Source organism: Jaculus jaculus, chromosome 11, assembly GCF_020740685.1.
Source record: "Jaculus jaculus isolate mJacJac1 chromosome 11, mJacJac1.mat.Y.cur, whole genome shotgun sequence".
Classification (NCBI taxonomy): Eukaryota; Metazoa; Chordata; class Mammalia; order Rodentia; family Dipodidae; genus Jaculus; species Jaculus jaculus.
In genome coordinates, this window is record NC_059112.1 from 69,176,089 (window position 1) to 69,203,760 (window position 27,672).

The following is a 27,672-nucleotide window of genomic DNA, read 5'->3' on the forward strand; positions in this document are numbered from 1 at the left end:
GTGTAACAATCCATGTTTAAGTGAGCCTGTGCTCAAAGTGTTCTACTACTGCTTTAGTTCCCAAAAGAAAGAGGTAATCTGCAAGTTACTGCTTACACTTTACCTCCTCGGTCACTCCGGCTGAAGGTTGACAATGGATATTTCTCCTTCTTTCCACTATCTCCTGCCCCAAAGTTCAGTGAAACTCCCACAGTACAACTTAACCAATCAGTGATGATGTAAGAAGCTTTGGGGTTTCCTTTAGGTCAATCTAATTACAGATACCTACATTCACATAAACTAAAGGTATAAACTAAATGATTCGATTTACATGCTTTTTTGCTGTTTTTCTTTATAACTTCATAGCAGATTTTCAGTGTATAAGCAACTGATATGAGAGAACTTTGAAGGCAGTCAGAACTAGTTCTCTTTCCAGCTTCAAATTCTTTCCCTTAGTTTACTATGTGCAAGGACTTGTATCTTTTATTTCTTGTTTTACCCCAAAATTCTTAGCAGAGTGCTCTGCACTTAGCAGAAATGTAAATGTATGGCAATATGGAAATATCAGTCTATGAAGTTATTAACATGGAACATCAAAATTTTCTCTATCTGCTTGCTGCTTGAAGTCTGTATCTGCCCAATTACTGTAACTGATGCTTCTTAATACACTTTAAAGCCGTTCTTAAGAAAACAAAAAAAAATTTTTTTTTAAGATATGGGGCTGGAGAGATGGCTCAACAGTTTAGGTATTTGCCTGAAAAGCCTAAAGACCCACATTCTATTTCCCAGTACCCGCATAAAGCAAGATGTACAAAGTGGCACATGCATCTGGAGTTCATCTGCAGCAGCTAGAGGCCCTGAGGTTCCCATTCTCTCTGCCTGTCTCTTTTCTTTGTGTCTGTCTCTCTTCCTATGTCTCCCTGCTTGCAAATAAATAAAAATGTTTTTTAAAAAATGGTGAGTGAGGATGGAGGTTTCTACAACATCTAACACATGACCCAGCTATACCACATATCACAGAGATACAAGCATATCAGTCTTTATTGAAGTGCTGTTCAAACTAGCTAAGTCATAGAACTAACTTGGGCATCCAATCACAGAAGAATGAATGGATTAGGAAAATGTGACATATATAATGTATAATATATGTATGCATATATTAGAACTTATTTATTTATTTAAGAGAGAAACATATGTACTAGGACCTCCTGCACCACTTTGTGCATTTCACTGTACATAGGTACTGGGGAATTGAAACTGGGTTGTCAGGCTTTGCAAGCAAGTGCCTTTAACCACTAAGCCTTCTCTCCAGCTCTACAATAGACTTTTGGGGTAGTGTTCTTTTGTCTGTTTGTTTGTTTTAGGGGTTTTTTATTTGATTGTTTTTGATTTTTTGAGATAGTATCTCACTCTAGTTCAATCCTGGGATTGACTAAGTAGTCTCAAGGTGGCCTTGAACCCATGGTGATCTTCCTACCTCTGCCTCTCAAATGCTGGGATTAAAGATGTGCACCACCATACCCAGCCCTTACAATAGAATTTTTGTCAACCATAAACATGAATGAAGGTGTGCTTTATGCAGGAAAAGAGATATAACAAGATAATTATATTAAATGAATTCAGTAGATCTCAGAAAGATAAATGTCATGTTTCCTCTCATTATCTCTAGATTTTATATGGATACATAAAATCATATGACATGAAAGTAGAAGTACAACTGTCTTGGGTCAGAGATGACTAACAAGAGGGGCAAGAATGGGAAGGGAAGAGCAGGAGTACAAAAGGGAATATGCATAACATACAATACATACATGTATGAAAGCTTAAAATTAATTAATAAAGATATTTTTATATCTGATGAAGCCTGCCTGCCAGTCTCCATCACCAAAATCACCAAACTCTTTGCTCAGGACCTTCTACTCTGTCTTTTTTTTTCTGGCCTGCCTAGATTTTTAAAAGGTAGTGACAATCAGTGAGTAAAATATTTGTCATACTGGACACTATCTTAGGGTGAAAGGTTGGAAAACAGTGTATCAAGCAAACAGGCAAGAAAACAAGCAGGAGTCACTATCCTAATATCTGACAGGGTAGACTTCAGACCAACAGTACTTAAAAGATAAGGAAGGTCACTTTATATTGATTAAAGGAACACTCCAACAGAGAACATCAAACAAACACTATTAAAACTAAGGGCACAGATAACACCAAACATATAGTGCATGACTTCAACACCCCCATCTCATCAATTGACAGGTCATCCCAGCAAAAAGTAAACAGATACATCTGTATTAAATGATGTCACAGAACAAATGGAACTACAGGATACCTATAGGACATTTCATCCAGATGCTATAGAATACACATTCTTTTCAGCAGCACATGTAACATTCTCTAAAATAGACCATATGTTAGGACACAAACCAAATCTTAACAAATCAAGAAAACTGAAACAATTCCTGACACTCACTCTGATCACAATGAGACCAAACAACAACTCAATAGCGAGAAAAGCTATACAGCATACACAAAATCACAGAAACTAAACAATACACTACTAAATGATGAATGGGTCAATAAATTAATCAAGAAGGAAATTTAAAAATTCATAGAATCAAATGACAATGAGAACACAACAATCCAAAATCTTTGGGACACAATGAAGGTACTCCTAAGAGGAAAATTTATAGCTTCAAGTGCCTATATTAAGAAATTAGCCATGCCAAATGAGCCAATAGGTGCAATACTGGCACATCAGTTATGGGGGAAACTAACCGCCCTCTAATTGGACTGGAGGCCTGCTCCATGGGAGGGAGAATAACTCTGACACTGAAAACCTACAACAGTGGTATTCATGAGCCCTAGGAGTGTAACGTTGGCAGCTGTCTGGCTAAAAGTATATACAATGCTCACCAAACTTCCCAGTAAGCACTTCTCTTAATGTTCATATCCATATATTAATGCTACTCTCACTTTTGGCTAGAGAATCTTTTCTTTTCAGATGGCAGGGACTTTGGGATGACTCAGAAGGCAACATGATGCTGAGAAGTGACAGAGGAGTCCTCAGCATTGAAATATCTCAATCATACCTTCCATGGCTGAGGGACCATTGTGGAAGAGGTGGCAGAAAGAATGTAAGAGCCAAAGGAAGGACTCCTAACAACGTGCTTCTCCAGACACAAAATGGCCTAGATATCCATAACCTCACAGTGCCTGACACTACCTACACAAGGCCATCATAATAGGAGGAAAAGAGAAACTGATTGAGAGGGGGAGAGGATATGATGAAGAGTGGAGTTTCAAAGGGGAAGGCTGGCAAGGATGTGGAAAAAGAGTAACCCTTCTACACTGTTGGTGAGAATGCAATCTGGTCCAGCCATTGTGGAAATCAGTGTAGTGTGGAGGTTCCTGAGACCGCTAAAATTAGGATTTATCATATGACCCAGCTATACCACTCCTAGGCATATATCCTAGGGACTCTTCTCACTGTCTTAGAGTACTTTGCTCTACCATGCTTATTGCTGCTCTATTCACAATAGCTAGGAAATAGAACCAGCCTAGATGTCCCTCCACTGATGAGTGGACAATGAAGACAATGGAGTTCTACTCAGCAGTAAATAAAAATGAAATTATGAAAGTTGTAGGAAAATGGATGGATCTGGAAAGAATTATACTTAATGAGGTAACCCAGGCCCAGAAAGCTAAACATCACATGTTCTCTTTCCTATGTGGATCCTAGCTACAAATGATTGGACTTCTATCTTAGTAGGAAGAAAATTTAGTAACAGAAGCCAGTAAGCTAAAAATGGGATATAAAGGAAATAGAAAGGGGGACTTAATAGTATGGTATTATATATATATAAGTAGAAGAACAGATTAATTGGGGTGAAAAGGCCTAAGTCACATCAGGAGAAGAGACTGAGCAAAGGAAAGGTGGAGGGAGGGCTAATCAAAATAAAAGAGGATATAAATAAGTCAAATGGAAACCCACTTTTTTGGACAATGGAACACTCAGGAGCCACAGATTGTTACTAGAAAATTTTCAGTCCCAGGGATGGGATACCTTCCAGTGAGTTGTTGGCCAGGAAGGTCACTAATAACTCCAAAACATTACAAGCCATTGCCAAGGCTCTTGGTTTCCCACCAGGAATAGATGGTAAGACCCTACTGCTGAAGACTCCACATACTTGGGCTACAAGGTCACTGAGAAATCCTGCTGGAACTGAGCTGAAAATCTCCTCCATGTAGACCAGATGACAGAAAGCTGAAAACAAGCTACAATGCATGCAGTTCAATGGGAATGAGAAAGAAATCACCACTGGAAATACTCAACACTGGACACTGCAAGCCTTATATTTGGCCAACCAGATGAAATGAGCCAACAGGTGCAATAGTGGCACGTCATAGGGGAAACCAATCACTCTCTACTTGGACTGGAGGCCCACTCCATGGGAGGGAATACATGCCTGATACTGAAAACCTACAACAGGAGTAGTCATAAGCCCTAGGGGTGTAACATCTACCGGTATCTGGCTAAATGTATATACTGTACTCATCAAACTGCCTACTATGCACTTCTCTTAATGTTCATACCCATATATTAATGCTACTCTCACTTTTGGTTAAACAAGCTTCTCTTTTCAGATGGCAGTGACTTTGGAATGACTCAGAAGACACTGTGGTGCTGAGAAGAAATGACAGAGGAGTGTTCAGCACTGAAATATCTCTATCACATCTTCTAAGGCTCAGGGTCCGTTGTGGAAGAGGTGGCAGAAAAAAAAAAGTAAGAGCCAAAGGAAGAGTAGGACTCTTTACAATGTGTTCCTCCAGATACAAAATGGCCTGGATATCCATGACCTCACAGTGTCTGACACTACCTACACAAGACCATCATAATAGGAGGAAAGATAATGACTTCAAAATAACAAAGACACTGATGGAGAGGGGGAGGGGATATGATAGAGTGGAATTTCAAAGGGGAAAGTGGGGGTAAGGAGGGAATTACCATGGTTTATTGTCTACAGTTATGGAAGTTGTCAATAAAATAAAAACAAATCTGAACAAGCTGCTAAAGTTTTAATTTAGTTTAGTTTTGTCTCAAACCTTTTGAAGTTGAGTTTAACTTAAAGACACCCAGTTGTGCCAAATCCTATGACAATTTAGTAACTCAAAGCATTGTTATGGGGCTGGAGAGATGGCTTAGGAGTTAAAGAGCTTGCTTGCAAAACGTGACATCTCAAGATCAATTCCCCAGTATCCACATAAAGCCAATTATACAAAGTGGGACATGTGTGCAGAATTCATTTGCAGTGGCAGAAGGCCCCTGGTGTACCCATATACTCTCTCTTCCTCCCTCTTTCTCTCTCTCTCTCTCTCTCTCTTTGTGTGTGTGTGTCTCCTGCTCTCTTTCTCTCAAATAAAATTCTTTTTAAAAAACACAGTGCTCATATTTATTTTAAAAAAACACATAGAGCCCATACTTATTTAAAAAAAACACCATTATGATGTATATAGAAGGCAAAATAAGAAGGAAGTACAATTATTGAAAACATAAACATACACCTGTTCTATAGTAAAGGTTGATAAAGCTGCACACTAGAAAGACCAAGCAGAAGAAAGTGACTCAAATACTATCCTGATACCAGTTACAAGATGAGATGTACCTGTAAAACTTTAGCATTTGGTTGAAGAGGTTTAATGATCAGCTGCTTGCCTGCTGTGTAAAGAACCTTTTCAGAATCAGGACCCCATGCTACTGAATAAACTGGTATTCCTAGGAAAAGAAAAAGATTGATAAACTATCATTATTATACTTTACAAAAATGGATACCATTAACAGGATCAAAAGCAGGGTATATCTATAATCCTAGCATTAGGGAGGCCAGGATATGAAAACCATGAGTTCAAGACTATCCTGGCTATACAGTGAAACCCTGTCAGATTTTAAAAAAAAAAAAAAAAGGATAAATAAATCAATCTGAGGTATCATTTCCTCTTTATTCAATGGTCCTCACACTGTGAAAATACCCCAACAACTGAAATACAAACTGAGTTAATAATATTTCACTATTTCAAAATAAAAATATACTGGTGAGCCACTGGCATATTATATTTTGCTTGCTTACTGGCTTTGATTTGTTCATTTTTTGAGACAGGGCTGGGCTATATAGCCCAGATTTACCTGGAATTCAGTCTGAATTAAGCTGGCCTCAAATTTATAATCTTCCACCAGGATTACAAGTATGTTTTATCACACCTGTAAAATGATATGTTTTCAACTAATTTGTATCTTTTTTTAAAATTTTTATTTAGTTATTTATTAGTGACAGAGAGAGAAAGAGAAAGAGGCAGTTTCAGAGAGAGAGAGAATGGGCATGCCAGGGCCTCCAGCCACTGCTACGAACTCCAGACACGTGCACCCCTTGTGCATCTGGCTAACATGGGTCCTGGGGAATTGAGCCTCGAACCGGGGTCCTTAGGCTTCACAGGCAAGTGCTTAACCACTAAGCCATCTCTCCAGCCCCTAATTTTTATCTTGCTGAAAAAAAAAATGTCATTTTTCAGATAGTACACTATTGACATATGTGATACAGGACAAGGAAAAACACTGCAAAAATGCATGGCTGATTATTTCCCATCAATAGCCAACAGGACTTTATCTACTCAATACCTAAATTGTTCCAACCAACTTTTTATTGCTAGATAATACCTGACAAAAATCAGTTTAAGAGAGGAAGGGTTTATTTCAGTTTACAGTTCCAGGTTACAGTCCACCTGGGCAGGAAAGGCATGGCGGCAGGAGCTCAAGGCAGTTGGTCACATTCAGCACAGTGAGGAAGCAGAGTAGAGTGATAAATGCTGAATGATGAGCTAGCTCTCTCCTTTTTATAGATTTCAGGAACCTAGCCCATGGGATGGTGCTGTTAGTGTAGGTTCCCCCCCACACACACCTCCATTAATTTAATCTACAAAATCTCTCGCACACATGACTAGAGATTGTTTCCATGGTAACTCTAAATATTGTCAAATTGACAACCAGATGTCAACATTGACATAAGGTAAATGAACTTTTTATATACAAATATACATGGCAAAATACATATACATGGTAGACTTACTTTATACTTTTTGGTACTGTAACATGCAAAAGATTTCCAGGTATAACTTCTAGTAACTATAGTCACTTGATATTTGACAAAGAAGAAAAAAAATATGCATAATAGAGAAATGATAATATTTTCAAAAAATTGAGCCAGAGAGACTGGATAACCACATTGGAAGAATTAATCTACATCCTCTTCCCTTACCCTGCAAAAAATCAACTGCAAATGGATTAAGTACCTCAATGTAACACCCAAAATTCTGAAACAAACAGAAGAAAAAGTAGGGAGAACACTCCAAGATATAGTCTTAGGGAAAGACTTTGTGAATAAGATCTCAGTAGCCCAGGGAATTAAACAAACATTCAACTATTAGGATCTCATGAAATGAAAAAGTTACTGTACAGCTAAGCAAACTATCAACAGTCAACACAACCTTCAAAATGGGAGAACATCTTCATCAGCTATCTGACTTCAATGTCTAGAATATACAAAAACTCCAAAACTAAGCAATAAAAAAAAAAATCAATTAGCCTACTCAAAAAATGGGGCAGGGAACTAACAAATTATCAAAGGAAGAAATACAAATAGCCAGTTTAAAAAAAAAAAAAAACACCATCAAGGAAATGCTAACTATTCCAAGATTCCATTTCACTCCAGTCAGAATGACTATCATCAAAAACTAAAACAGAACTGGATGGATGGCTTATCAGTTAATGCACTAGTCTGCAAAGCAAAAGGGCCCAGGTTTGATTCCCCAGGACCCACAGATGCCAGATACACAAGGTGGTGCATGCTTCTGGAGTTTATTTGCAGTGGCTGAAGGTCCTGGAGCACCCATTCTCTCTCTCTCCTTTCCTCTTTCTCTCTCCAATATAAATTAAAAAATAAAATATTAGAGCCAGGCATGGTGGCACACGCCTTTAATCCCAGCACTTGGGAGGCACAGGTAGGTGGAGAGGCATGAGTTCAAGGCTCCCCTGAGACTACATAGTGAATTCTGGGTCAGCCTGGGCTACAGTGAAACCCTACCTCAAAACAAACAAACAAAAAAACTAAAATAAATGCTGGTAAGGGTGTGGGGAAAGAGGAACCCTTACCCACTGCTGGTGGAAGTGTGAAATTGTACAACCAATTTAGAAATTCATATGGAGGCACCTTAAAAATCTAAAAGTAGATCTACCATTTTATCCAGCTATGCCATGCCTTGTCATATATTCTAAAGACTTGTTCTGCCATGTTTATTGCTACTCTTCACAAAACCTAGGAAATGGAATCAGTCCAGATACCCATCACCTGATGAATGGATAATGAAGATTTGGTACATATGCTCAATGGAATTCTACTCAGCGATAAGGAATTAAGAAAGTTGCAGAAAAATGGATGGACCTGAGCTGGAGAGATGGCTTAGCAGTTAAGCGCTTGCCTGTGAAGCCTAAGGACCCCGGTTCGAGGCTCGGTTCCCCAGGTCCCACGTTAGCCGCATGCACAAGGGGGCGCACGCGTCTGGAGTTCGTTTGCAGAGGCTGGAAGCCCTGGCGCGCCCATTCTCTCCCTCTCCCTCTATCTGTCTTTCTCTCTGTGTCTGTCGCTCTCAAATAAATAAATAAATAATTTTTAAAAATCTTTTTAAAAATGGATGGACCTGGAAATAAATCATGCTGAGGTTACCCAGTCTCAGAAAATCAATGCCCCATGTTTTCTCTTATACATGGAGCCTACCATGGAATAGTCTGATTTGTTTGTAAGTAAGTTAGGTTTATTCCAAGGTATTATTTTTTGATGCAATTGTGAAGGAAGTAATTATCTTATTTCATCCTCTGTGTGTTTGTTGTTACTATATAGGAAGGCTACTGATTTCTGTGTGTTTATTTTGTATCCTGCTACATGGCTATAAGTGTTTATCAGCTTTTTTTATCAGTTTGATAGTAGAGTCTTCAGGGTCCTTTATGTATAGAATCATATCATCTGCAAATAACCTGATCTCCTCCTTTCCAATTTGTATCCCTTTTACGTATCTCTTGCCTTAATGCTACGGCTAAGACTTCTAGTACTATAGTAAATAAAAGAAGGGAGAGTGGAAACCCTTGTCTTGTTCCTGATTTTAGTGGAAAAGCTTCAAGTTTTTCTCCATTTAGTATTATGTTGACTGTAGGTTTGTCATAAATAGCCTTTATTATGTTGAGATATGTTCCTTCTATAATGAATGAATCTTTAAGAAATTTACATTCTCAGTAAAATGAAATCTGAATTGGATAATTTATTGGCATTCCATAAGATTCAAATATTTATTTAAGAGGGAAATCCAACATGCTATAATCAACATGTAATAAATTTCAATAAGACAAACACCCTATTCCTTTTGAGAATTTTCCCAAATAAATCCAAAATTCAGTTGTGAGCAAGTGTGGGGCTAGAAAGTCAAGTTTAAATCTACTACATCAAAACTCTATAGCAGGTTTAGGTTTAACATTTTAAAAGGTCTGACAACCCTGCTTAATCAATAACATCTAAGATTGTTCTGTATCAAAAATAAAAATAAAAAACAGGCTGGAGAGGTGACTTTAGAGGTTAAGGCACTTGCCAGCAAAGCCAAAGAACCAAGGTTCAATTCCTCAGGACCCACATAAGCCAGATAAATGCCCAAGGTGGCTCATGAGTATGGAATTCATTTACAATGGCTGAAGGCCCTGGAATGCCCACTTTCTCTATCAACCTCTTTCTCTCCCTCTCTCCCTCAAGTAAATAAAATAAATTTTAAAAAATGCAAAAGGTAGAGATCAATACCCTGAGGTTGTTCTGACCTCCACATGCACATACAGTATGTGCAACTATGCATACACATACCAAGAAACAAACAAAAATCAAATCTCCAAATGAAGAGTCAACTTTAATAAACGCACACTTAAAATGTAAGCCAAAACTTCATATACTGCAAATATGCTTCTAGGTAAGGACTCAAAGGAAGTATAATGGACTCATTAAACTCACAATATAGTTAGAGTTATAATCAAATTGTAGATGCCTTCTTTATTTCCATTATTATAATTATAAATTTTGTGCAAAAAAGGAAATGAATATTTTCCTTAATAAGCTGTCAAATATTCATGAACACACTCAGTAAATTACAGTTTCCTGGGGCCTATAGGACTTTTAACCAACATCTACCTTAAGGAAATAATTTGGTAAATACAGTTCCTATTGAGTTACACAGGATGTGACTTTAGGCCTCCAGTTGTAGTGAAAGGCAAGGTTGGGGTATAGCATGAAGCGCTAGGGACTTTCATCATTCTAACTCTAACACTTAATCTGTGGCCCCATTAAGTCAGCTGTGTTACCATGTCCTTGTTTATAAACCTTTCTTCAGAATGCTTATCTATATCATGTTAGGACAAGGAAAGAATTTATTTCCAGCTTATACAACATTTTTTGAAGAATAATGGTAGAGAAGCATATAATTTAGAGTATAAAACAAAGTGAGAAAAAGAAGTGATTCCTTTGTTACAACATGCATACTTTAACCATATTCCTTCAGCCAAAATGCAAGCAAATATTGATTTGGGTGTCTGAAAAAGATTGTGAGGTAGATGAATAGCTTTACCAAGTAAATAATGGCTTCTATTATGATGAAATCCATCCCACTAGTATTTGTAACAAATTCAGAATATTCAAAAAATTCAGAATATTAAGACATTGTTTAAAAAAATCTTTATTAAAGCAATAGCCAGGTGTGGTGATGCATGCCTGCAATCCAGCGCTGGAAAGACTGTTGCAGGAAGATTGCTGTGACTGTGAGGACATGCTGGCTACATGATGAGTATCAAGCCAGCCAGGGCTATACAGCAAAATGCTGTCTCAAAACAGTAAGGGGAAAGATTGATTCCCAGTACCTTATTTCACTTTGCAAAGTCAGCACAGAAATAATAAATTTAACCCAGACATGGTGGCACACAGCTTTAATCCCAGCACTTGCGAGGCAAAGGTAAGGAGGACCACTGTGAATTCGAGGCCAGCCTGAGACTACAATGAAAGATCCAGGTCAGCCTGGACTAGAGTGAAATCCTACCTAGAAAAACAAACTAACCAACCAAAAAAGAAACAATAAATTTAGGCCTCAGAGTGAACTATTTAAAAACAAAGAGATTAGCAAATTATGTAACAAGATGTTTTTAATTTCAACATTAACCAAAAAATGGACAAAACACAAAAAATAATTTTATAGTTATTAATTTCTTGATATTTTTTATATTGGAAACTTTTATTTCTGCTCCATTTCAATTAAGATACTCAAGATCTTGTTTTTCTGACTTTGTACACTAAAATCATGTGATCTTTATGACATTTTTTAAGAAACCACACGCACCTGGGTTGTGTTAAATGTCAGACCCTTATCTCTCCGTAAAATAAGTTATCTAAATTCTTTCAACCTGTTGAAAGCATTTTAAACCACAGAAGAGGAGACAAAAATGTATTTTAATTGTTTTAAGGAAGTACCTGGTCAAATATACCATGTTTTTCACATTCATACCATGGAAGTATCCCCTAACAGTGTTGTTTTTCTATGCACTAAAGAGTGCATTTAAAACAAACTGCTCACTATAGTAAAGAGACGTTACCTGTCTTTGCCTTGTGTGTAATTCAGATCTGCACTGAGTGGGTCTAAGCGCTCGGAATAAAGTGGCACTAAAGAAGCACTACAGCAATGACTACGGAGAGGCAAACAACTGCTGGCTTACTTGCTTTCACAGCTGTACCCACACAAACATAATTTCCCAGCTGGGTATGGTGGCTCATGCCTAGAATCCCAGCACGAAAGAGGCTGAGACAAGGGGATTACCATGAGCTCAAGTCCATCCTGAGCTATATATATAATGGGTTCCAGGCCAGGATGGTTACAGTGTGAGATCCTATCTCAAAACAGTAGCAAAAAAAAAAAAAAAAAAAAAAAAAAAAAAAAAAGTTTAATTTCCTTTCATTTTGTTTTTTGTTTTTCAAGGTTGGGTCTTGCTCTTGGGCTAGAGCAAGAATTCCCTATGTGGTCTCAGGGTGGCCTCAAACTCACTCGCCTCAGGGCAATCTTCTTCTGCCTCCTCCAGAGTGCTGAGTTTAAACACATCACCCTGCTAGCCTAATTTTCTTTCATCCTATTTGTAGGTGCCACACACATTAACTCTAGTTAATCAGGTGGACTATTCAAAAAAGGCAACGTTTTGGTTATGTATGTCACTGGGTTTAAATATAAAGGCATTTGTTTTAGTTTCTATCCTCATCTACCTCCAACTTGCCAATAGTATTATTTTTTACCTTTATATAACTGACTCCTAAATTACTATTTTGGCCTTTACTTCTTTTTTTAATTTTTATTTTATTGATTTGAGAGAGAGAAAAAGAGAGAGACAGAAAGAATGGACACACCAAGGCCTCCAGCTACTGCAAACAAACTCCAGATGCATGTGTCACCTTATGTCGCTGGCTTACATGGGTCCTGTGAACCGAACCTGGGTCCTTTGGCTTTACAAACAAGTGCCTTAACAGCCAAGCCATCCCTCCAGCCCCTGTATCTATTTCTAATATAGCACATCTCTACTTGCCCCAAAGATATCTCCATACCACAACTTCCAAGTCTACATATTCTAAATCACCAACCCTCTATAAGAATCCCTAATACATTAACAGGCATGGTGGCACATGCCTTTAGTCCTGGCACTTGAGAGGCAGAGATAGGAGGATTGATGTGATTTTGAGGTCACCCTGAGGCTACAATAGTGAACTCCAGATCAGCCTGGACCCCACCTCCTAAAAACAAACAAACAAACAAACAAAAAATCCCTAATATATGCTCTCTATCCTACAGAGCATCCATCACTTTCAGCCCCTGGGAAGCCTGATCTGCATTATCTTAGGACCTTTCCTTAACATACTTACAGGCTACCTTCATTTAATCTCAACCTCCAGCCATTTATCTGCATGTAACTTGCTAAAGTAATTGTCCTAATCTCATAAAAAGATAATCACCATCCCTTACTGTTCTACTGAGTGTTGTTTTATAAGGGTTAACATGTTTTCAGAACAAATCACAAACCCCTTGATTTTGTACCCAGTGTTGTGGCCCTCTGGTAGTATAGCCCATATACTTGGAACCCAGCCCAAGGTGTCTGCTCCCACTCACCTGACCTGTATGCTTCCTGCTCTCCTTCCATGTCTCTCATGTTAACTTCCCCTAATACCAACAAGCTTATTTCCTTACTGTATTTCTCCTCAGTCTAAAACCCAGTAAAACCCAGGAACGGTAGAGCATACCTTTAATCCCAGCACTCAGGAGGCTGAGGAAGGAGGATTGTCATGAGTTCTAGGCCAGCCTGGACTACAGAGTGAGTTCCAAATCAGCCTGGGCTACAGTAAGATCCTACTTCAAAACAAACAAACAAAAGATGCTACTACAAAGCCTCCTAATGCTTTCTCTGAGTTCAAAGCACCAATCTGTGCCTTCCATCCTCTAATAGCACTTTATAGCAATGGGCGTTCTGCACTATTACAGTTATTTACTTGCAGCTTATCTTTACTAAATTCATTATGGACAGGTTCCATGCTTTGTTGGTCCATCCCTTTATTTGAAAGTAGGTAGATGTGGGGGACTGGAGAGATGGCTCAACAGTTAAAGACACTTGTTAGCAAAGCCCATTAGCCTGAGTTCAATTCTCTAGTTAACATGTAAAGCCAGACCCAGAAAGTGGTGCTGCTGTCTGGCATTCATTTGCAGCAGCAAAAAGACCTGTTGCACCTATGCAATGGCTTTTCAAAATTTTATTGTTAAGCCAGGCATGGTGGTGCACGCCTTTAATCCCAGCACTTGGGAGGCAGAGGTAGGAGGATCCCCGTGAGTTCAAGGCCACACTGAGACTCCATAGTAAATTCCAGGTCAGCCTGGGCTATAGTGAGACCCTACCTTGAAAAACCAAAAATAAATAAATAAATAAATAAAATAATTAAAAAATTTTATTGTTAATTTTTTTTTATTTGCATGTGTATGTGCACACCTTTAATCACAGCACTTGGGAGGCAGAGTAGGAGGACTGCTGTGAGTTCGAGGCCAACCTGGTGATACAGAGTGAGTCCCAGGTCAGCATGGACTAGAGTGAGACTCTACCTCAAAAAAATATTTTTTTAAAGTAATTGGGAAAATAAATCTCCTTAAAGGCTTGAACTATTAGCTTATCCCAATCTGAATACATAATTAAAATGTACACAAGATAGGGCCTAATTATAACTATTTTTAACCTACATATTTTTCTCAAATAAGGAATAACTGCTCATAAATACCAGTAAGAAATCAGTCCTGAGTCACATTTACCCCAAAAGTTGGAATTTCTTGTCCTGTACTGAGAAGAGGATAATGACTATGAGTTTCTGGGTGGAAATCTGGCTCTAATAGTCAAGAAAGAAGGGCTGGGGAGATGGCTCATTAGTTAAAGGCACTTGCCTGCAAAGTCTGACATCCAGGTTTCATTCCTCAGTACTCACATAAAGCCAGATATACAAAGTGGCATATACATCTGGAGTTCATTTCCAGTGGCAAAAGGGCCCCTGGCATATCCCTTCTCTTGGTCCCTCATTCACTCTCCCTACTTGCAAATAAATAAAATATTTTTTTAAGAAAGAAAGGAATTCGGGAATTAATTTCTCTTCAATAAGAAATAAATGCAAGTGAAATAATAATATACATGTGAACAAAGTAACAAGGGTGCTTTCAACAATATTTATGGAATTCCAAGTACGATGATAATTTGGGGGAGATATATATACATATATATACATGTATGTATTATGTGTGTGTGTGTGTGTGTGTGTATACACACACACACACACACACACACACACATATACATACATTTTTTTGAGGTAGGGTCTCACTCTAGCTCAGGCTGACCTGGAATTCATTATGTAGTCTCAGGGTAGCCTCAAACTCATGGCAATCCTCCTACCTTTGCCTCCCGAGTGCTGGGATTAAAGGCATGCACCACCATGACCAGCTAAGTTATATTTTATAACAAAATTTAGAGATTCTCTCATCAAAGGAAGCACTCCAACCTGTCTTGCCTTCTAAATTGAACCTCAAACCTGTTAGATTTCAGGATTCACAATGGAGAATCAAAGTTGGATCAAAGACTTTATTGAAACAGGAGAGAGGGAGAAGAGGGGAGAGAGAATAGAGTCTCTAGCCCTCAGTATCTCATATTCACAGTTACTCTTAAAATTACAGTCTCTATAAATAATAATCATGGGCTTCTTGATTGGCATGATCACAATTTAGCTTCCCTTAATGATTTTTCCAGAAAGGAAACAGGTAAAGTCTGCCTTATTAGGAAAGAACATGTGGCACCAGTAATTAGTTCTTCAAAACTTAGGGGCTGGGGAGATGGGTTGGCAGTTAAAGATGCTTACTTGTAACATCTGCTGGCCTGAGTTCAATTCCCCAGTACCCAAATAAAGTCAGATGCATAAAGTGGTGCCTGTGTCTGGAGTTCATTTGCAGCAGCAAAAGGCCCTTGAGCTCGCTCTCTCACTCGCTCTTTCTCTCTTTCTTCTCAAATAAATTAATAAAAATAATGTTAAACTCAAAAATTAAACTCATTTTCCTTTTTAAAATTATTTAGCTAGTTACACATGTTGTGGGGGAGGGTGCGTGCCAAGGTTCCCTTGCTGATGCAAACAAATCTCCATACAGGTTTACGTGGGTGGCTAGGGAATTGAATCCAGGCCAGCAGACTTGTAAGCAATCACCTTTACCTGCTGAACCATCTTTCTATTCGATAAATGCATAGTCCCATAGTATTGCTGCAGAAAAACAGAGCAGATTACTGAAAAACAGGAGGCTAACTAAAATTTGAAAAATCTATTTAATTTTGCTTACTAATTTGACTTGTTTTTCAAAACAAGGTCTTGCATACATTTTAAGCTGGCCTCAAATTCACAATCTTCCTACCTTAGTATCCTGAATATTAGGATTACAGGCATGCACAACCATCCCTAATTATACACCTAACTATTTTATATAGTATATGTTCCTGATATTTTGGAATCATTTTAAAAGAATATTGAGCCTATCATTGACTCTAAACAGATTCAGTCACCTAAAGACAAAGGGTTTGAGTATTTCTTCCACTTACTATACCACAACCTATCAGGAATCAGAGGGAGATGAAAAAGAATAAACAGAAAGAGATTTCAAGTTTTGAAATTTAAAGTCAATTTGAACAACTGCTATAGACTGCTTCTAAAGGAAAATGTTAGGATCCTCTCATATCAACAATCTTTGAAACTAAAATCACCATTTAGAAAGCATACCTTGCTGAGCTAATGTTGATCTGAGCATCCCGGTCTTTGACCAGATCTTCACCTGTCCATCTTCTCCAACTGTACAGAGGAAAAACATTATCTATAGAAAATATACTTAACCTTAAATCTGCATACAAATCAACAACATCTAATGTTTTTAAATTCAGGTATAATTCATTGTAATTAAGTGATAAAGTATGCTATAACTATAAAAATTAATAAAAATTACCTGGAAACAATCTTATCTGTCAATGTAACTTAACTTACATGGGTAAAATTTTTCTCCCTTCAAACTTAAAAAGTTATAACTATATTATTCAAATGTTGTGTCCACTGTCAATGAAATCTCCATCTTAGAATTTTGAGGGAAGTATTTTCAATGTAGCAATAACTGCTGCAGCCAAATAACAGTGAGTTGGGAACTGAATGAAATGAAATAATTACTCCTTTGAATAGCTTAAATGAAAAGGGAAGAAAGAACTTGCAGTTAGAGTATTCTTTTCTTCATTAGGGATCAAACTCAGGGCCTTGTATATACTAGGTGATCACTGTACCACTTAGCTACATCTTAGTCTAGGATTTAAATATTTTATTTTTATTTATTTTAGAGAGAGAGAAAGAAAGAAAGAGGCAGAGAGAGGGAGAATGGGCAAACCAGGGCCTCCAGCTACTGTAAACGAACTCCAGATACATGTGCCACCATGTGCATCTGGCTTACATGGGTCCTGGAGAATCAAACCTGGGTCCTTTGGTTTTACAGGAAAGTGCCTTAAACACTAAGCCATCTTCCCAGCCCTTACTCTAAGATTTATATTTCTTTCTTAATTTTTAAAATGGGTCACATCTGCCAGCATGGTGGCACATGCCTTTAATCCCAGCACTCAGAAAGCAGAGGTAAGAGGATCACAATGAGTTCGAGGCCACCCTGAGACTACATAGTGAATTCCAGGTCAGCCTGGACAAAAGTGAAGCCCTATCTTGAAAAAACAAAAAGAGTAACATCTAAATACATTCATTCACATGCTATAAAAGAAGCCTCTGAAAAATATCAAACTAAAGGTACAACTGAGAAAAAGGACATCAATGAAACAAACAAAAAAGAATTCTTCCTAGAGAGGGCCTAGTAGATAGATAGCCATAATAATTTTAAAACATATCCACAAATTCTTTGTTATTTCTCTCTTCAAGGGATGGAAGTTTAATTTATTCTTCAGTGTGGGCTGTACTTGGTGACTAACTTCTAAAGCATAAAATGTGCAGGATGGAAATGATGGAGTATGATTTCTGAGGATGAGTCACAAAAGATATTGTGGCTTCTATATTGCTTTGTTTTTGGATCCAAGCGAAGCCAGGGATGTCATGTTATAAAAACACTCCATCAGTCCTATGTGGTTGTCTATGTGGCAAGGAATATCTACCTTAAAAATATTTTCATGTAATTTACAGCTGTCATAATTGTGTGCTTATTATTTAAGTCACTGTTAGGATAATTCATTGTGCCAACAATAAATGAAGATGAGCCCCCTTGTAGTAGGACAGAGGTAAGAAACAAAAGACAGAGAAAAGGTAACTTACATGGAAATATTTTGAAGGTTAGAATTTTTTTTTAAGTATAACTTTTGTTAACTCCATACCTGATCACTGTAAAAGCTTTCTCTGACAGAACAATCCTTAGAAGTTATAAAAGAAAAGTTATCAATTCATGTAAAATTCAAAAGCTGGGTATGGCAACACACTCCTGTAATCCCAGTACTTGGGAGGCTAAGACAGGAAGTTATCAAGTCCAAGCCAAAACTGGGCTACAAAGTAAATGTCAGGCCAACCTGGACCGTGTATCAAATCTCAAAATGAAAAAAGATATTCTGAGTGATTTATATAGTACTCTATACCAGTACAGTGCTAATTACTACTAAATACCATTGCTGAAAGAAAATATTTTTTCTTTGAAAAACAGTTTGCATGTGTATTGTTTGTATCTTTTATGAGTATATGTGTATATTCATGCATGTTCACATGTATGTGGACAAAAATATGTGTGAAGGTAGATATGCACATGTGTGTCTGTGTGTGAAAGCCAGAGGTTGACACCAGATGTCTTCTGCCTTATTTACCGAGGTAGGGTCTCTCACTTGAATGCAGGGTCCACTGATTCTGGCAACATGGTAGCCAGCTTGCCCCAAGGTCCCCTGTTTCCACACTGGGATGACAGGCAGCCACTTTTTCCATTAAGCCATCATGAAAGGCAATGGATTTGATCCAAACACAAAAAATACAAGAAGAAGAACAAGAATAACAAGAAGAAGAAAGAAGGAGGAAGAAAGAAGGAGGAGGAAGAAGGAAGAAGGAGGAAGGAGAAAGAAGAAAGAAGAAGGAGGAAGAAGAAGGAGGAGGAGGAAGGAAGAAGGAGGAAGGAGGAAGAAAGAAGAAGGAAGAAGAAGAAAGAGGAAGGAGGAAGAAGAAAGAAGAAGGAAGAGGATGAAGGAGGACGAAAGAAGAAGGAAGGAGGAAGAAAGGAGGAGGAGGAAGGAGAAAGAAGAAGGAAGAAGGAGGAAGAAAGAAGAAGTAGGAAGGAGAAAGAAGAAGGAAGAAGGAGGAAGAAAGAAGAAGGAAGGAGGAAGAAGGAGGAAGAAAGAAGGAGGAGGAAGGAGAAAGAAGGAAGAAGAAAGAAGAAGGAAGAAGAAGAAGGAAGAAGGAGGAAGAAAGGAGGAAGAAGAAAGAAGAAGGAAGGAGGAAAAAGAAGATGGAGGAAGAAGAAAGAAGAAGGAAGAAGGAGGAAGAAGAAGGAAGAAGAAGAAGAAAGAAGAACCACAGGCAATTTTGCAGAGAACACACACCTGTAACTAAGGCTGTTCCTTCATAATTCCACCTTCCTGCAAGCACAGCTCCACAGTGAGCCTCTACACTCTTTTCCACTCGTCCTAACTTGGAAATTAGATGAAATTTACCTAAAAGAAAAGAAAATCAAATTAAAATCAGTCAAAATTTAAAGAAGAAAGGAATTTACCTAAAGGAAATTCCATGTGAGAAATCTACCTCATTAAATTAATGTACTTATACTCAAATATTTGTGGAGCTCCTACTTCTAGACTACTTAGTAGAGTTGCTATGTACTACAACCATGAGCAAATAATATTATTATTACTTACATAAATATATAAAATTTATATATTGCAATATAGTATTATAATATTCTTATCTCAAGGAACAACCAGGAAAAGATTTAAAAAATGAAATTACGAAAACTTGAAAAAAGTAGTATAAGAAACATGCACTGATAGTTTGGAGACAATAAAATTGTTCTGGAATATGGAGAACTGTCATAAAAGCCTTCAATTTATGAAGAATTTGGCATTCTTCACTTTTTTAAAAACAATATGAGAAAGCTGAAGAAAAAAACCCAACAAGATAGTTAAGTGACTAATCCTAGGTTTACAAATAAACCTTTGCTGGGGAAATGGCTAAGCAGTTAAAGACACTTGCTGGCTGGGCATGGTGATTCACACCTTTAATCCCAGCATTTGGGAGGCTGAGGAAGGAGGATCACTGTGAGTTCGAGGCCAGCCTATAACTACATAGTGAATTCCAGGACAACCTGGGCTAGAGCAAGAACCTACCTTGAAAAAAAATAAGATTCTTGCTTACAAAGCCTGCTTTCCTTTCTGCAGTAGGATCTCTGTCTAGCCCAAGCTGACCTTCTATGCATTCTATAGTCTCAGAATGGCCTTGAACTCACTATAATCCTACCTTGGCCTCAAAAGTGCTGGGATTAAAGGTATACACCACTACACCTGGCCAATATGCATTTTTGAATCTATGTTAAAACCTTAATCAAGTAGGGTAGAGTGATCCCAGCACTCAGGAAGAAGAGGTAGGAGGATCAGAATGGTTGTGATTTGGAGACTATCCTGACACTACATAGTGAATTTCAGGTCAGCCTGGGCTAGAGTGAGACCCTACCTCAAAAAAGAAAATCAAAATAGAGAGACTTTACATTAAGATGGCAGTGAAGGAACCACACCAAAGCACCGTAGGGGAGAAAAAGCAAAAACAAAACAAAACAAAAAAAAAAAACCCAGCAAAATACACTATTCTACTAAAAAGTGAGGTGTATAAGAAATTATCAACTGCAGCAGAGAAGTAGGAGAGATCTAGAGCCCACAAAAGCAGAAAAAAACGGATCCCGCAGCAGCAGAACCAGGTCCGTGTGGCCACAGCCGCAAAGCTAGGCCTGAGCCACAGGAAGAACCAGGTGAGGAGCTTCTCCACTCACACTGGCCTCCTCGCAAACTCAAGAAATGTGATGGGAAGATGGCAGGGATCAAAGGAGCGGTTAGTTAGGAAGAGGATCTCAAGGTCCAGCAAGAGAATTTCAGCCACCACCCACAGCCTTCCATCCCCCACCACCAGTGCAAGCAGCACCAGAGACCTGGGGAAGGGAGCTTACCTACACAGCACCCAGCAACAGGCAATCAGAGCAGCAACCCAGCCAGTCTACCTGAGCCCACAGAGCAGCAAAGAGGAGAGCAGCATAACTGAGACCAAAACCATCCCAAAAGGTAACAGGATTTATACAGGATCAGTACCCGTGAAATAAGTCTAGTACATAGGCTTGAGTCAGAAGTGATAATTGCATCTTCCATGTCAGGATAAATTATATGTTAAATCTGATGGATGGTTGGATTTGCCATTCTTACATAAGCTATGTTTTGGGGTTGTTATTTATTACTTCCTGATTTATAGTACCTTTGTTTCTTCTTCTGTCATTCATTAGGGAAGGGTCACAAGCTGACTTGGAACCTCTACAGACCAGAAATCTTAGCCTCCCCATTGACAGGGCTAAGGCTGTGGAGAAACACACATCCTTAAGGACTTTCTTAAAGGATCTGGTTGTAATAATACCTACTCTTACATAAATAACTTGTGCTGCTTTTCATTGAATGTGTCCACTGGGCTATGGAATTAAATACAGAGTTCTCAAAAGAAGAAATACAGATGGCATATAAACATCTAAAAACATACTCCACAAGCCTAGTCATCAGGGAAATGCAGATTTAAACTACGTTGAGATTCCATCTCACTCCTGTCAGATTGGCTACCGTGATGAAAACAAACAACCATAAATGTTGGTGAGGATGCAGAAAAAGAGGAACCCTTCTATAATGTTTGTGGGAATGCAATCTGGTCCAGCCATTGTGGAAATCAGTGTGGAGGTTCCTGAGTCAGCTAAAAATAGATCTACCATATGATCCAGCTGTACCACTCCTAGGCATATATCCTAAAGACTCTTCTCACTACCTTAGAGACATTTGTTCAACCATGTTTATTGCCATTCTACTCACAATAGCTATGAAATGGAACCAGCCTAGATGTCCCTCTACTGATGAGTGGATAATGAAGATGTGGCACATTTACACAATGGAGTTCTACTCAGCAGTAAATAAAAATGAAGTTATGAAATTTGCAGGAAAATGGATGGATCTGGAAAGGATTATATTTAGTGAGGAAACCCAGGCCCAGAAAGCCAAACATGTTCTCTCTCACATGTGGAACCTAGCTTCAAATTATTGGACTTCTATGTGAGTAGGAATAAAAATTAGTAGCAGAGGCCAGTAAGCTAGAAAGGAGACATAAAGGGAATAGAAAGGGAAGGAGGGGGGAATCAAGAGGATGGTATTGTATATATGTAAGTAGAAGAACAGATTAATGGGGGTGAAAAGGCCTAAGTCACACCAGGAGAAGAGACTGAACAAAGGAAAGGTGGAGGGGGGGCTAATCAAAATAAAAGAGGATATAAGGGCTGGAGAGATGGCTTAGCAGTTAAGTGCTTGCCTGTGAAGGCTAAGGACCCCGGTTCGAGGCTCAATTCCCCAGGACCCACGTTATCCAGATGCATAAGGGGGCGCACACATCTGGAGTTTGTTTGCAGTGGCTGGAGGCCCTGGCATGCCCATTCTCTCTCTCTCTCCCTCTCCCTCGTTCTCTCTCTGTCTGTCACTCTCAAATAAATAAATACAAATGTAAACAAAAAAATTTCTTTTAAAAAAGAGGATATAAGTAAGTCAAATGGAAACCCACTTTTTTGGACAATGGAACACTCAGGAGCCATAGATTGTTACTAGAAAATTTTCAATGCCAGTGATGGGATACCTTCCAGTGAGTTGTTGGCCAGGGAGGTCCCTGATACCCCCAAAACATTACAGGCCATTGTTGAGGTCCTTGGTTTCCTACCAGGAATAGATGCTAAGACCCTGCTGCTGAAGACTCCACATACTTGGGCTGCAAGGTCACTAAGAAATCCTACTGGAGCTGAGCTGAAAATCTCCTCCATATAGACCAGCTGGCAGAAAGCTGGAAAAAACCACACTGCATGTGGTTCAATGGGGGAGAGAGAATTCACCAGTAATGATACTCAACAATGGACACTGCAAGCCTTATACTTGGCCAGCCAGGCCAAATGAGCCAATAGGTACAATAGTGGTACATCTGTTAAGGGGGTATCAATAGCCCTCTAATTAGACTGGAGGCCCACTCCATGAGAGGGAATACATCCCTGATATTGAAAACCTTCAACAGGGGTAGTCATGAGGCCTAGGGGTGAAACATCTGCTGGTGTCTAAATGTATATACTATGGTCACCAAACTGCCCTGTAAGCACTTCTCTTAATGTTCATGCACATATAGTAATGCTACTCTCATTTTTGGTTAGAGAACCTTCTCTTTTCAGATAGCAGTGACCTTGAGATGACTCAGAACACACTATGGTGCTAAGAAGAAGTGACAGAGGAGTGCTCAGCACTGAAATCTTTCTATCACACATTCCAAGGCTCAGGGTCCATTGTGGGAGAGGTGGCAGAAAGAACATAAGAGCCAAAAGAAGGGTAGGACTCATTACAATGTGTTCCTCCAGACACAAAATGGCCTGGATATCCATGACCTCACAGTGCCTGACACTACCTACATAAAACCATCATAATAGGAGGAAAAGATCATGACATTAAAATAAAAGAGAGACTGATTGAGGGCTGGAGGGATGGCTTAGCAATTAAGGCATAAGGCAAAGCCAAAGGACCCAGGTTCAATTCCCCAGGACCCACGTTAGGCAGATGCACAAGGGGCACATGCATGTGGAGTTTGTTTGCAGTGGCTGAAGGCCCTGACACACCCATTTTCTCTTCTTCTCTCTCTCTCCCCCTTTCTCTCTGTCAAATAAATATATAAAAATAAAATATTTTTAAAAAGAGAGAGACTGGGCTGGAGAGATAGCTTAGCGGTTAAGGAGTTTGCCTCAAAGCCAAAAAATCCTGTTCGAGTCTCCAGGACCCACGTAAACCAGACGCACATGGGGAGCTTGCATCTGGAGTTTGTTACCAGTGGATGGAGCCTCCCCCACCCCTTTCACGCTACCTCTTTCTCTTTCTTTCTCAAGTAAATAATTAAAAAAAAAAAAAGAGAGAGAGAGAGAGACTGATTGGGGGGGGGGAGATATGATGGAGAGTGGAGTTTCAAAGGGGAAAGTGGGGAGAGGGAGGGAATTACCATGAGATATTGTTTATAGTTATGGAAGTTGTCAACAAAAATATCAAAATAGGGGGACTGGAGGGATGGCTTAGCAGTTAAGGCCTTTGTCTGCAAAGCCAAAGGATCCAGGTTCAATTCCCCAGGACCCACACAAGCCAGATGCACAAGGGGTGCATCCATCTTGAGTTCATTTGCAGTGGTTGGAGCCCCAGTGCACCCATTCTCTTGCCCTCTTTCTGTCAAATAAATAAAATAAAAATTAAAAAACCAAAATAAATAAATAACTTAAAAATGATCCTATCTTGACCCTCTACATATCACTACATTCCTTACAAACTGCCTACCTGTCACAAAGCCTTCCAGTCCTCCCCTATTCTAAATAACTGGTGTAAGGTTTGTGCCTTCCTTTCCCAAATTTCATTATTTATTTATCTAATTTATTCTTTTGCAGGCACAGAGAGAGAGAAAGCAAATAGGCATGCCAGGGCCTTTTGTCACTGCAAACAAACTCAAGATACAAATGCCACTTTGTACACCTGGTTGTAGTTGGGTACTGGGGAATGGAACCTAGGCCATCAGGCTTTGCAAGCAAGCACATTTAATTGCTTAGTCATCTCCTCAGCTCCTTAATTTTCATTATTATGTACACTTTGATCATTAAATAAAGAGTAACTTTTTCTAGCTGCTACCTATTCTTGAGGCTGATGCCTTGAGGGAATTTATCCTAGGATCAGTTCTTTCTTACTGGCAAGCATTTTGTTAAGGCAAAATAAATCCTCTTACTCCTAAAATCTTAGTCTCAAGAATTTTGATATGACACCATTATGGCATCTTCTCATGATTCCTTTCAAGGGAAGGGTCATATCTTTTTAGTCACATTTTTGTTTTGTTTGTGGTTTTTCTTTTTTTTTCATTTTTTTTTTTTTTTTTTTTTGAGGTAGGGTCTCACTCTGGTCCAGGCTGACCTGGAATTAACTCTGTAGTCTCAGGGTGGCCTTGAACTCATGGCGATCCTCCTACCTCTGCCTCCCAAGTGCTGGGATTAAAGGCGTGTACCACCACGCCCAGCTTGTTTGTGGTTTTTCAAGGTAGGATCTCACTCTAGTCCAGGCTGAGCTGGAATTCACTCTGTAGTCTCAGAGTGGCCTTGAACTCAAGGCAATCCTCCTACCTCTGCCTCCTGAGTGCTGGGATTAAAGGTGTGCATCACCATGCTCGGCTTCTTAGTCATATTTTTACTTGCAGTAATAAGTTTAGGTAATCAGCATTTGTTCAATGTAATCAAGCGTCTCTTCCAAAATAAACTTTGACATTCTTCTCTTTCTCATCCTGATGGCTTTTTTCTCTCATTATTCATTTTCTAGGTCTTCAACAATAAGGTAATCTTGTCTTTCATGTAATGATCAACTAGCACCATCCACTTTTCCTTATATGTTCCTCTTAATTTTATATGTACTACTATATTATTTTTCTATTAAAAGGCTACTTGGCTTAGGGGTGGGGTTGGGGGGTAGACCTTCATTCCCAGCACCTGGAAAGAAGAGGTAGGAGGATTGCTGGGGGACCAGCCCGGGACTACAGAGTGTTTCATGTCAGCCTGGTCTAGAGAGAGACCCTACCTTGAGGCCAGACATGGTGGCACATACCTTTAATCCTAGCACTAGGGACGCTGAGGTAGGAGGATTGCCATGAGTTTGAGGTCAACCTGAGAAAACAGAGTGAATTACAGGTCAGGGTGGGCTAGAGTGAGACCCAACCTTGAAAAACAAAAACAAATAAAAAGGAGGCTTCCCATAGCTGCAGGGAGGCTATCTGAAATCAGTCTTCGTTGGAGGAGAGGGTTACCATCCGCTCAGTCTTGGCATTACTATAGTACATGGGTTTGCTCCACTTTAAATAGTAGAACTTGAATTTCACTGAGCTTGAATGAAGTGCAGTCACAGCTTAGAGTTGGAGTGAGTCAGCATCTGAGAGTCAATATGCATGTGGTCAAAAAACCCTCCAAAATTCTTATGTCATGCTTTCGAAGGACTCCAAGAGGACTACACAGGAAGTAAGGTCTGCAATTAGTTCCAGAACTCAAAGAGCAGATTCTTCCATGCTGTGTATGTGGGCTGCTTTGCATATATGTGTGAGAATACGATTTCATATGGAAGACACACGATCTCGTCCTAACATGTAATATTTTAAGCTAAATGTGCTTTTAATCAACAATCTTGCTGTACCTTTACTGTGTCTTGTAAGTGACAAGAAATGGTTATCTTCACTGTGGACTGGATACCTTTTGAAAACAGACAAGGCAGCTTGAAATAAAAAATGTTTTCCATGCATTAAAAAAAAAGGAGGCTACTGACTCCAACTTGTTATAATTCTCTTTATAAAACAACTTAAGGTGAGGTATGGTGGTGCCCATCCAGTACTCTGGAGGCAGAGGTAGGAGGGTCGCCATGAGTTCAAGGCCACCCTGAGACTACAAAGTGAATTCCAGGTCGGCCTGGGCTACAGTGAGACCCTACTGCGAAGAACAAAACAAAAAACTAAGTAATTTGGATATTTTTTAATGTATTCCTTTACAACGAAAAGAAAAAGAAAAAAATTTCCACAGAAGAACCTAAAAGGTGACAGACTAAATGAGAAGCCAGTCCTGTGACCATGACTTACTCAGGTTTATCTCACTGAATGTTACCACATATCTAGCAGGGAATATTCACACAATAAATAATTACTGGAGATGACTGAACCCATCAGAGATTAACCACATAACTTTTTTTTATCACCTTACACAGTTGCAAGTTTTCTCATGGCATCTTTACACATATTTGTGGTTAAGCCTCTCCCTTACCACTCTTCTCCCTATCTTTCTCTTCCCTATCACTAATTAAATCCACAGTATTCCCTCTTCCACTTTCATCTCTCTCCACCATTATAGGTTTTGTCCTCTCACATTTTTACTAGTTTCTTGGCCTCTAGACATTCTCACTCTCATATAAATAAAAAGCGAAGATCTACACATGAGAGAACATGAACATGGTTCACTTAATATTTTCAAGTTCCATCCACTTTCCTGTAAGCTTTAGAATTTCATTTTTCTTTACAGTTGCATAGAAGTCCATTATGTGTGTATACACATTTTTTGTTTGTTTGGTTGGTTGGTTTTTGTGTTTTTGTTTGTTTGTTTGTTTGTTTGTTTTTTGAGGTGGGGTCTTGCTCTAGCCCAGGCTGACCTGTAATTCACTATGTAGTCTCAGGGTGGCCTCAAACTCACAGTGATCCTACTACCTCTTCCTCCTGATTGCTGGAATTAAAGGTATGCACCAACACACCCAGCTCCATTATGTATATATATCATTTTCATTATCTATTTTATTTCCTTACTATTCAACCAAATAGTTCTTAACCAGAAATGTGTAGTCCAGAAATTGTCTTTCAATTTATTCTTTTAAAAAATATTTTTGTTGGGGCTGGAGAGATGGCTTAGTGGTTAAGCGCTTGCCTGTGAAGCCTAAGGACCCTGGTTTGAGGCTCCATTCCCGAGAACCCACTTTAGCCAGATGCACAAGGGGCGCACACATCTGGAGTTCATTTACAGTGGCTGGAGGCCCTGGCACGCCCATTCTCTCTCTTCTCTCCCTGTCTGCCTCTTTCTCTCTCTGTCACTCTCAAATAAATAAATAAATAAAATGAACAAAAAAAATATTTTAAAGAATATTTTTGTTTATTTGCAAGCAGAGAGAGAAAAAGA

General features: G+C 39.0%; 1 protein-coding gene across 2 annotated transcripts in view; it reads right to left on the reverse strand.

The window, feature by feature from the left end:
• Positions 1-27,672, reverse strand: part of Ift80 (intraflagellar transport 80) — a 166,211-nt gene that overhangs the window by 101,235 nt on the left and 37,304 nt on the right. For both annotated transcript variants that reach the window (XM_045161163.1, XM_004652385.2), the window contains exons 4-6: positions 19,247-19,357; positions 16,422-16,490; positions 5,640-5,749 (exon numbers count right to left, since the gene is read on the reverse strand). In XM_045161163.1, the coding sequence (XP_045017098.1) occupies positions 5,640-5,749; positions 16,422-16,490; positions 19,247-19,357 (290 nt within the window). The remainder of the gene's footprint in view (positions 1-5,639; positions 5,750-16,421; positions 16,491-19,246; positions 19,358-27,672) is intronic.